General features: G+C 39.2%; 1 protein-coding gene across 10 annotated transcripts in view; it reads right to left on the bottom strand.

Moving 5' to 3' along the window:
* The window catches only part of LOC128695231 (protein N-lysine methyltransferase METTL21D), a 78,907-nt gene that overhangs the window by 34,517 nt on the left and 32,002 nt on the right, over positions 1-12,388 (bottom strand). For all 10 annotated transcript variants that reach the window (XM_070080527.1, XM_070080523.1, XM_070080520.1 and 7 more), the window contains one exon: positions 11,252-11,339. In XM_070080527.1, coding sequence (XP_069936628.1) covers positions 11,252-11,339 — 88 coding nt within the window. The remainder of the gene's footprint in view (positions 1-11,251; positions 11,340-12,388) is intronic.

Here is a 12,388-nt window from a genome sequence, read left to right as displayed (position 1 = left end):
TTGTGAGACTTCGTCTGGAGGTGGGGGTGTTATGGGGCTATAGGACCCAACATGTATTTATAAGTAACAGTTACTCTGGAATACCTAATTATATTGAATTGATGGGGACTCAGTTCTAAATGTCATAAGGGCTGATCAACCTTATGACTGAGAGGCAGCTGGGTCAAGCCTATTTTTCTCAATATAATAGGTTATCTATAGATACATAAACACACAATTTAAATGAGTAGTTTATAAAGTTGTATTTCTTTTTGTAAAAGTAAAATTAAGGGTGGTAGAATTGTGGTAACTGGAGAATTGTGCTTGGCAACAGTCTTTTGTTTTGGTGGGAGGAGCTTAGCTAGTCTTTCTCTCTCTCCCTCTCACTAAGGCTCTCTCTCTGTGGCTGACCTTCAACCTGGCAGGATCTCTGGGTCCTTCTTCTATCTTTTGGGGCAGTATGTGTGCTCCAGGGGTGAGTTTTTATAATTTAAGTTGTCGCCACCATACCCAGGGTGACTAAAGTGTGTCAAAACACTGGTTAGCCCAGAGTTATGTCAAGAAGAGAGAAGGACAAAAGTTAGTAAGATACACCATGTGGGAGAACAGCTATGGAGTGTGTAGATCTTTGTTTTTAAAGTGTGAGGCTGTAATTGTATATTCTGTACATATCTATTGAGAATACAGTTATATTTTTATAGTAGTAGTTTACATAACCTGTGAAGAGGGCTGGTGAAAGAATATCAGAGACACTCAGGATGATCAGCCATAATGTAAGTATTACCCCTAGACAGATAAGGCCATTAAATAAAAAGCTACCCCACACTAGAACATGTAGTGAGAACCTTACTATCAAAGTAATAAGGGACAAACCAACGTAACACCGGGTGTTGTGCATGTGTCTTAATTTCATCTTGTCGGTATTATATACAATTCTTGTACTACTACTACTACTACTACTACTACTACTACTACTACTACTACCACCACCACCACCACCTCTTCCTGCCTATATATAGCCATCCTGCTCCACCTCTGGTTAGTGTGACTTTATCAATGGTCCAAGTCGGACCGAAACGTCGTCGTAAGCTTCTCTCTTTTATGTGCGGGTTATTTGTGTACAGTAGTATGTGGTCAAATTTATGAATTACCGAGTTATTTCAACGAAATGATCAATGGTGTGCAGATCTTCCTGGGCAAGGAAAGTTATTATTATTTTCTATTTCTTTCCCCATCCCTCCCCACCATACACATAGTCTTATGTAACACTTCAAGATTAACGCTGCATTTTTTAAGATTATATTTTCATTATTAGAGGTACTAATCCCAACCATAACATAACTAGTTATGTCTGACCTTTAATACAAAAGCTATGTATCACTTGTGCTGTAATGTTCTGTATACAGTAGATGAGTGAAGGCAGGGAGTCTACTGATGAAGGTAGTGGGAGTTTTGCTATTAACGGAGGTCAGTGAGAGTCTTGATGGATGGTTGTGGGAGTTTCACATGTGTCTTTCTGTACCCTTACTGAATGCCTATTGAATATTACGTACAGTTGAGAGACTTAACAAATCTCATCTTAGGCAAAGTTGAAACTGGCCACAGGTATGTCAGAATATTAGCATTAGTTCTTTATATTAAGAACTTATTTATCCAAGCTAGAGCATGCACAAATTCTCAGCGGAGGCAAGGAACACTACCTAAAATAGGCAACCACTGAATTAGAAGCAACTTATGGCCTAGATCTATATGCTTAATTTATAAGAAGAAATAATCTAATACCATTTTTGAATAGTGCCACTGGCACTATTACATACTTTAATCTTCTAAGGTAGATGCCTCTCTTGCCCTGCAGAGACTACGGCCCTGCTTATCTCACCTGAGGATTTGGTATGCAACCTGGTCAATAAATAATAAACATGATTGTATTTCTCTTCAAGATCACCTGGGAAAATTGAGAAAATGGAGAGATAAAGGGAAAATAGCATTTAATGTAGATATATGTCATGCAATAGAAATGAGGGAGAGTGAAATTAAGCCACTGTGTGATAAATTATTGAAAATTTCAGACTGAGAAAGGTATCTAGGAGTTATTACTAACAAAAAATAGTCATCAGATCATAAAAATTAAATTCTGAGAAACTTGTATGCTACTCCAGTGAATTATTTATAAAATAGCTTTTAAATAAAGAATATGCCAACCTCAACAGAACACATGACCATAACACAAGGCACAGATCACTCTTTGATATTCCTCGTGTCCATCTCACGCTATGCAAAAACTCAATGCACATAAAAGGCCCTAAAATCTGGAATTCATTACCTGTAAATATAAAAGAAACACTACCTGTTTATAAATTCAAGTCTCTTCTCAAAGATCACTTACTCACCCAAAACCAAATAAATACTGAATAACTGAACCTTATAAATTGTATATCTTAAATGTTTCTCACAATTATATCACATAAATGTTAAACCTAAAACCCAATCTAACTTTATTATTTTTTAAATACACTACCTAACAGAATACTCCATTCTACTGAATTTACAACAATGCATGCAACCATATGACCTGTCTTTGTAATACTCACTTGTGCTTTATAGTAATCTGTTTACATTAATGTTTTTCACTGATTTCATCATTGCTTAGTTAATCTTAAGTTAATTTTAAGCCAGCCCGTAATGCTATGCATAGTATAAGTGGCTTTGGCATGCTGCTCTTATCTGTATTTTTTTGTACCTCTGTATGTGTGCTCAAATTATAAATAAATAAATAAATAAATAAATGGATGGGGAATGATAAAAAGCTGTTTATAACATGCATCTATTAGGCCAAAACTAGATTATGCGACAATGGTGTGTTACCCACACCTTAAAAGCACATAAAAGAGGATGTGATTATCATATATCAGGTCATAAGAGGCCATGATAACCACATATCAGATCCTAAAAAAACATGATAACCACATATCAGATCTTAAGAGGGCATGATAACCATATATCAGGTCATAAGAAGACATGATAGCCCTTTACAGTGGTACCTCAGTATATGTCCGCTTTGGAATAAGTCCAACTCGGTATACGTCCTGCTCGGACACGAAAATTTTTGCTTGGTATATGACCTTTGTTTGGAATACGACTCACGTGCTATAAATTGCATGGGTCAAAAAGAGTCACGATACCACACTCTACCCTTGTTTACCTCTCTCTCGAGACAAACCCATGACTGCCCACTAGCGTCAGTATGCCCATGGCTACCATTTAACCTTTTCAGGGTCTGTACCGTAGATCTACGGCTTTACGTTCAGGGTCCAAACCGTAGATTTACGTCATGAGCTCAACTCACTCTGATAAGCTGCGAGTGGTAAATTTTTGCCTAGATATGAGAGAATACATCTATGTGATATGTGTGCAGCACATACCACATAGATGTAGCACACATTGTTTAATGAGAGAAAAAAACTGAGACCGTGATTTTCGATTAAAACAGCAACTCTGCAGTGTTTTTTCATGTTTTTTATAGTTGTATTTGCGATTTTTTGGTCTCATTTGATAGAATGGAAGATATATTACAGAAATGGAGATAATTTTGATTGGTTTTAGAACTGGAAATGGCTTGAAACTGAGCTCAAAGTAGCGGAAATGTTAAATTTTTGCCTATGTTCAAGAGTAAACAAACGACTTCACACATCTAATACATGCCAGCTGGTGGGTCTAATATACATTCACAAATGTAGTGATGATATTTATACAATTATTACAATATTGCATAACAGTAAATCTTCTATTTTTTGGTTTGAATAAAACTTCATTATGTGAATAAAAAATCAAAACAGAATTCATTTGTAAAGCCTCAAAACATAACTAATGAACAGAGGAAATGTTAGTTTAGTGCCAGGAATACCTACATTGTTTATTCTAGACCCTATTTTGAAATTGGAATATTTTGAACTTTGTGTTAAATTGGCCAAATTACCAATTTCCAATCACTTTATATTGTAGTTGAAACAGCTGACTTGGCGATTTCTTGTGCTCAATTGATAGAATAGAAGTAATACTAGTAAAATAGCTAAGAATTTGGTCGACTGCAATAATGCAATTGGCCTAAAATGGGAGTCAAAGTCGGCAAAATCGCCGATTCATAAATATCGCTGACACATCAAAATTCGCGAGAGCATAATTTCGTCAATTTTCCATCAAATTTCGTACTTTTTGTTTTATTACCTTCAGAAAAAGATTCTCTACCATTTCATAAGAAAAAAATAACAAAAATTTTTTTGGAAAATTCTTGGACCCTGGTGCACACTTAGAAATTTGGCCTCTGGACCCTGAAAGGGTTAATGAACAACCCGCGCTGTAACTCTCTGAATTTTCACACGATTTTGTGTTTTTTCATATAAATTTTTAGTAAATTCATTAACCATGAGTTCTAAGAGAGTTAATGAAAAGAACCAAGCAATGAAGAAAATCACCATAGAGGTGAAAAAGAGACTTTTGAAAAGTATGAAGGTGGCATGCGTATCCGGGACTTGGCTGCTGCATACCGTAAGCCGAGAACAATGATATCTACGATTGTGAAAACAAAGATGTTATTAACCCTTTGACTGTCGCAAGCCCCTTTCTGAAACTGTCAAGTTATGTCACAAAATTTTTGGAAAAAAAAAAAAAATTTTCTTATGAAATGATAGAGAATCTTTTCCCTACGGTAATGACACCAAAAGTACGAAATTTGGTTGAAAACTCTGAATTACGTTCCCGCGAAGATAGTGGTCTCGGCAACATATACACATTGGCGATTTCGCCGAATTTGAGCCCTGTTTTTGGCCAATTCCAATTTTCCAATTGGCCAAACTCATAGCTATTTCTTTAGAACTCCATTTTTTCTATCCGTTGAGTACAAGAAACTGTCCATTTACTGATTTGAACTACCCAATAAAGTTGTCAGAAATTGGCAATTTGGCTAATTTCATGCAAATTAAAAAAAATGCCACTTTCAAAATAGAGTCCAGAATAAACAATGTAGACATTCTTGGCACTAAAATAACATATCCTCTGTTCATTAGTCACGTCTCAAGGCCCCTCTTATATTACTATTGCTTTCTATTTTGATTTTTTATTCATACAGAAAATACAAAATTTACTGTTATGCAGACTACTGCATTATTGTAAAAATGGTATAAATAATATCAGTGCACAAGTGAAAGAATATTAGACTCCCCAGCTGACGTGTATTAGATGTGTGGTGTGATTTGCTTACTCCTGAACATTGGTAAAAATCAAACATTTCCGCTACTTTGAGTTCAACTTCAAGGTCGTTTTCATCATGAAACTAATCATCTCTATTTCTGTAATATGTTTTCCATTTTATCACGTAAGACCACGAAAACGAGAATACAAAGATAAATACTATACGAAAATACACCTCAAAGTTGGAGTTTTAATCCAAAAAAATGGTCAGAGATTTATTTTTTTCTCATTATGCGCTGCGTGCTGCAGGATTTTTTTTATGTGGTGCACACTGAACACACACACCCATTCTCTCACATGTGAGCCTACCAGCTTTCTCCTGCTTGATTTGAAGCCGCTAGAATTTATGCGTATAAATACGTCCGAAACAGTGGCGCGTAAGACGTATATATACGACCAAAACAGTCAAAGGGTTAAATTGGCTAACGTCTTCAAGAAGGAACTGGACACACACCTAAAGGCAGTACCTGACCAACTGGGCTGTGGTTCGTACATCAGCTTGTGTGCGGCCAGCAGTAACGGCCTGGTTGATCAGACCCTGATCCACCATGAGGCCTGGTCTCAGACCGCGCTGCAGGGTCATTGACCCCGAAAACCTCTCCAGGTAAACGTTGCGAAGGGGGTGAAATTGATTACCAAACAAAGATCAAGGACGTTAGAGCACGTTGAAAAATTGCTTTTGATTTGGATAACAGAAAAACAGTGTGCCATCAATAGCATATCAAAGGCAATGATTTGTGTAAGGGCAAAACTGATACATGCCGATCTTTTGAAAAACAAGGCAGGAACGAGCCAAGAAAGTGAAGTCTTTAAAGACAGCCATGGCTGGTTTGATAATTTTAAGAAGCGGACTGGCATTCACAGTGTTGTGAGGCATGGAGAGGGAGCCAGTGCTGATAAAGATGCTGCCAATGATTTTGTTAGTTTGGGGAATTTGTGGAGGCTGCGGGTTTTGTTCCCCAACAAGATTTTAATTGTTACAAAACAGGCCTGTTTTGGAGAAGGCAGAAGCAAAGTTCTTTGGGCAAATTTTTAGTAAAAGTCAAACCTGGTGAGCTTCAACCAGGTCTAAAGAGACAGAAAAGAGAAGGGGATTCTCCTTCCATACAATAACATTTCCTCCTCCCTTCTCAGCAGTATCCTAGTAGGCACTTGACTCTTTTCAGCAAAGAAAAGTGAGGTTAAATTTGCATTTATTTCATCTAATTATTTTGTATTTATGTATGTATTTTAGTATATTAAGCAGTGTTTAAATTACAAATTTTAGTATTAAGCAGTGTTTAAATTATTTTATACAACCCAATCAATGTATAATATGCCAATAACAATAGGATTTTTTTTCATGGGAACGGATTAATCGTTTTCCCTATAGTTCTCATGGGAAAATTCATTTGGTATACGTCCTGTCTGGTAGAAGTCCAAGGTCCTGGAATGGATTAAGGATATATACCGAGGTACCACTGTATCAGGTCATAAGAGGACATGATAACCACATATCAGGTCATAAGAGGACATGATAACCACATATCAGGTCATAAGAGGACATGATAACCACATATCATACCTGTAGATCAATGGAATGAATTACAAAAGGATGTAATAAGTGATTCAACCACTGGAAATTTAAAAAAATTACATGATGAACATACAGTGGACCCCCGCATACTGTACGCATCACATAACGTTCAATCCGCATACCGCTCGCTTTTATCGCAAAAATTTTGCCTCGCATACCGCTCAAAAACCCATTCACCGCTCTTCGTCCGAGACGCGTCCAATGTGCGGCCTTAGCCAGCCTCACATGTGCCACCGGTGGCATTGTTTACCAGCCAGCCTCCGCGGTAACATCCAAGCATACAATCGGAACATTTCGTATTATTACAGTGTTTTTGGTGATTTTATCTGCAAAATAAGTGACCATGGGCCCCAAGAAAGCTTCTAGTGCCAACCCTACAGCAATAAGGGTGAGAATTACTATAGAGATGAAGAAAAAGATCATTGATAAGTATGAAAGTGGAGTGCGTGTCTCCGAGCTGGCCAGGTTGTATAATAAACCCCAATCAACCATCGCTACTAATGGTGGTACAGCTGCTGCTGCTGCTGTACCACCGTCAGCTGCTGCTGCTGCTGCTGCTGCACTGTCAGCTGCTGCTGCTGCTGTACCACCATCAGCTGCTGCTGTAGTACCGTCTGCTGCTGCTGTAGCATCGTCTGCTGCTGCTGTAGCACTGTCAGCTGCTGCTGTAGTACCGTCTGCTGCTGCTGTACCACCATCAGCTGCTGCTGCTGCTGCTGCACTGTCAGCTGCTGCTGCTGTACCACCATCAGCTGCTGCTGTAGTACCGTCTGCTGTTGCTGTAGCATCGTCTGCTGCTGCTGTACCACCGTCAGCTGCTGCTGTAGTACCGTCTGCTGCTGCTGTAGCATCGTCTGCTGCTGCTGTAGCACTGTCAGCTGCTGCTGCTGCTGTAGCACTGTCAGCTGCTGCTGCTGCTGCTATAGCACCGTTGTTGGTGTGGCTTATTGAGAATACCAAGAAACAATTAACCCCAGAGGATTTGCCACCCAGGATAACCCAAAAAAGTCAGTGTCATCGAAGACTGTCTAACTTATTTCCATTGGGGTCCTTAATCTTGTCTCCCAGGATGCAACCCACACCAGTCGACTAACACCCAGGTGAACAGGGAAAAATGCCTGGAACTAGTGCTCATATTGGTGAATTTAAAGCCAGCAAAGGTTGGTTTGAGAGATTTAAGAATCGTAGTGGCATACACAGTGTGATAAGGCCTGTTCTGGAAGAAAATGCCAAACAGGACCTACAGTACTCAGGAGGAAAAGGCACTCCCAGGACACAGTGTCTCATCAGTCATTGCTGCATCTTCAATAAAGGTAAGTGTCATTTATTCTTCATTTAGTAGAGTAGTACATGCACAATATATATTGTGCATGTACTACTCTACTATTGTGCATGTATCCTTCTCTTTGTGTGTAGGAAAATGTATATTTCATGTGGTAAAAATCTTTTTTTCATACTTTTGGGTGTCTTGCACGGATTAATTTGATTTCCAATATTTCTTATGGGGAAAATTCATTCGCATACTGATCATTTCGCATAACAATGAGCCCTCTTGCACGGATTAAAGTCGCTATGCGGGGGTCCACTGTATTACTGAAGACAGGACACCACAGAGTTCTGTTCATGTAGCTAGTTTAATATGCTAGTTTAATATGCTAGTTTATTATGCACCCCATACCCATCCTGTGGGTGGTAGTCAAAAGATTAGAGAGGTACATAATGGGTCCAGGGATTGGGCCCCGAAGTTTGATAGCTGAGCAAGTTACAAAAGTAATGAACTCCAGGTAGACATGGTCACAATCATGACAAGTTACAAAGGTATTTACAGGTTACAGAGGTACAGTGGACCCTCAAGTTACAAACCTACCAATTATTGAACTTTTCGAGTTTAGAATGCTTTTTTCGAACCAATTTCCTTCCAAGTATTGAACCCTACCCGTCTTTCGAACCGCTGGGTACCGGACCTGTCCACCAGTCCACTCTGTCCGCGTCCCTGCGCAGGCGTCATGAGCCAGTCTAGCTTTGTTGATGCTTGAGTGAACACTAACCTGCACGCTCATTCAAACATTTCACTATTAATTCATTGTGTTTAGTGCTTGTGTTACTGAAATAAGCTACCATGGGCCCAAATTAACTTGCTAGTGGTACCCCTGTGGTAAAGAAAGTGAGAAACACCATAGACTTGAAGAAGGAAATAATACAAAAATATGAGAGTGGTGTGAGAATTGTTGAGCTTGCCAGGATGTAGGGCAAAAACAAATCAACCATCGCTTCTATCCTGGCAAAGAAAGCACAAATCAAGGAAGCTGATGTGGCAAAAGGTGTTGATATGCTAACCAAAAATAGACCACAGACAGTCGATCAGGTTGAGTTGTTGTTGGTGGTGTGGATCAAGGATAAAGAGATGGCAGGTGATAGTGTTTCTGAGACAATCATTTGTGAAAAGGCAAGGAAGCTGCATGCCGACCTGGCAAAGAAAACTCCTGGAACCAGTGAATTTAAGGCCAGCAAAGGCTGGTTTGAAAGAGTTAAGAAGCGTAGTGGCATACACAATGTTGTAAGGCATAGTGAGGCAGCCAGTTCAGACAAACAGGCGGCTAAGAAGTTTGACAGGAGTTTAAGGGGTACGTAGACACTGAAAAATTCAAACCCCAACAAGTGTTCAATTGTGACGAAACAGGCCTATTTTGGAAGAAAATGCCAAAGAGGGCCTATATCACACAGGAGGAAAAGGCACTCCTAGGACACAACCCTATGAAAGACAGGTTAACTCTTTTGTTCTGTGCTAATGCTAGTGGTGATTTTAAAGTGAAGCCTTTACTTGTGTATCACTCAGAAAATCCCAGAGTGTTTAAGAAAAACAATGTCATTAAAAACAAGTTGTGTGTCTTGTGGAAAGCAAATAATAAGGCATGGGTCACAAGGCAAATTTTCAAAGAGTGGGTTCATGAAGTGTTTGGCCCCAATGTGAGAAAATACCTCCTAGAAAATAATTTGCCACTCAAGTGCCTTCTGTTAATGGACAATGCTCCTGCTCATCCTCCAAACTTGGTAGACCTACTGTCTATGGACTACAGTTTCATCACAGTGAAGTTCTTGCCTCCTAACACCACTCCTCTCCTCCAGCCCATGGACCAGCAGGTCATTTCTAACTTCAAAAAACTCTACACAAAAGCAGTGTTTGAAAAGTGCTGGGAAGAGACCACAGACACTAAGCTGACCCTAAGAGAGTTCTGGAGGAATCACTTCAATATCTACAGCTCCTTAAGCCTTATAGGCAAGGCTTGGGAGAGAGTGACTTCCAGGACTTTGAACTCTGCTTGGAGACAATTGTAGCCAGATTGTGTCCAAAAGAGGGATTTTGAGGGGTTTGAGGCTGACCCTGACGACCCTCTGCCTGTTGTGGACTCTATTGTGGCATTGGGGAACACCCTGGGGCTGGAGATGAGTGGTGAGGATGTGGAAGAGTTGGTGAAGGATCACAGGGAAGAGCTAACCAATGAAGGGCTGGAAGAGCTTCATCTGGAACAGTAACAGACCACAGCTGAGGAACTTGCTTCAGAGGAGGAGGAAGAGGGAGTGGATGAGGTGCCTTCTTCAGAAATTAAGGAGATTTGTGCCCAGTGGAATGATGTCCAAATGTTTGTGGAAAAGTACCACCCTGAGCAAGCTGAAACAAGTCATCTTTGCAACAAGTTCAGTGACAGAACCATGTCCCATTTTAGGGAAATCTTAAAGAGGTGCCAGAAACAGGACTGTAGACAGTTATTTTGTGAGACAGGGGTCCAGTGACTCTCAAGCTGGCCCTAGTGGCATTAAAAGACAGAGAAGGGAAGTAACCCCAGAGAGGGCTTTGATACCTAAAGTCCTTATGGAGGGGGATTCCCCTTCCAAACACTAGCCTCAACTCCCTCTCTCCTCCTCCCTATCTTCCATATGCCATCACCAATCTTCAATAAAGGTAAGTAAAAATGTTATTTAATATGTTTATTTAAATTTATTACTAATTGTACTATATACATATATGTATGTTCTGTACGTAAAACGATAATGTAATCTCTAAAATGTATTTTTTTGTGAATATTTTTGGGTTTCTGGAACGGATTAATTGTATTTCCATTATTTCTTATGAGAAATATTGGTTCAACTTTCGAACATTTCAACTTCAGAACTAGCTCCTGGAACGGATGAAGTTCTAAACTCAAGGGTCCACTGTACATAATGGGTCTAGGGACTGAGCCCCAAAGTTTTGATAGCTGAACAAGGTACAAAGGTAATGAACTCACAAGTTACACAGGTAATGAATCATGAAGTAGGTAAATTTACTTACTTATGTTTATACCTGGCTATAATCATGAACAAATTATAGATCTACAAATAGGAAATTGCAAATAGGTAACTGCAAGAGAGATTTAACTGTGCCATCATGCACTAGTTTTTTAGACTAACCCCAGGAGAGCAGCGGTAAGACCAACACAGCCAGTCCCTGATCCTAACTCCACCACATGGCAGTCTGACAGTCGCACAGGTCTTACATCTGTAAAATATTACATGGATTAATGCAAGAAAAACAAAGAAAACATTTACAAGTTTAAAACATTAAATGCAAAAAAAAGTACATCAATAGAAATCAAAATACTTTCATGAAAATAATACAGCATTTAGAGGAAAACAAATATTTAATATTATAAGTATTAGCAATATGCACAAGATTACAATGAATATTTTGTTTTCATTTAATATTTATTATATACTACAAGCATTACTTGGTTTCATTTTACCTTTCAAGGAATGACAAGTTTCATTCTGACACCATGAACTTAAAATGTACAATCACCCTTCCCAAGTCTTGGCACCCTGCAAATTTCTATTATCCACTCCTACTGAACGAGTCTTCAATAAACAGTTTTGATCATTCACATTTACTTGCATGGAAGGACATTTTAAGAAGCAGGAACACTAGACAAAACAAAAAACAATTTAGTGAGTTACTGTTGATGCCACTATCACGTCTGCAGGTTACAGCACTCTGATGGTTGACTCATGAAATCTTAACACAACTGTTAACAACTCAAAGAATGGACAGGATTCAAACCCATGGCACAACAATCCTAAAATTAGTAGGCCAGTGCTCCAACCACTAAACCGTGCAGGCCTCTTAAGATCCTTTCAACTAGATAAGTATTTATACCAAAAGAAGGTTAACAGGTTAACATGGGCCACACTGATCACAAATGCACATTTTTTTTCAAATTAATCTCACACTAACATGGCTGTAGCAAGCTCTAGCTCAAGTCCCTTCACAGCAACTGTAAGCAACTTATGAAATTGTATTAAGATTGTGCACAACTCGTGGAATGGACAGGATTTGAACCCATGGCATTTGTGGTCAAAGGTCAGTGTGGCCCATGCTAACCTCTGTAATGCTTAGAGATGTACCTAGATGGATGAATTTTAACCCTTTCAGGGTCCGTCCCGTAGATCTACGGTTTTACGTTCAGGGTCCAAACCGTAGATCTACGCCATGAGCTCAGCTCACTCTGATAAACTGTGAGTGGTACATTTGGGCCTAGATATGAGAGAATA

The sequence above is a fragment of the Cherax quadricarinatus genome, unplaced genomic scaffold, assembly GCF_038502225.1.
Source record: "Cherax quadricarinatus isolate ZL_2023a unplaced genomic scaffold, ASM3850222v1 Contig558, whole genome shotgun sequence".
In the NCBI taxonomy this organism is placed as follows: Eukaryota; Metazoa; Arthropoda; class Malacostraca; order Decapoda; family Parastacidae; genus Cherax; species Cherax quadricarinatus.
Note: the sequence above shows the minus strand (reverse complement) of the source record. Positions and strands in the feature narration are given on the sequence as shown.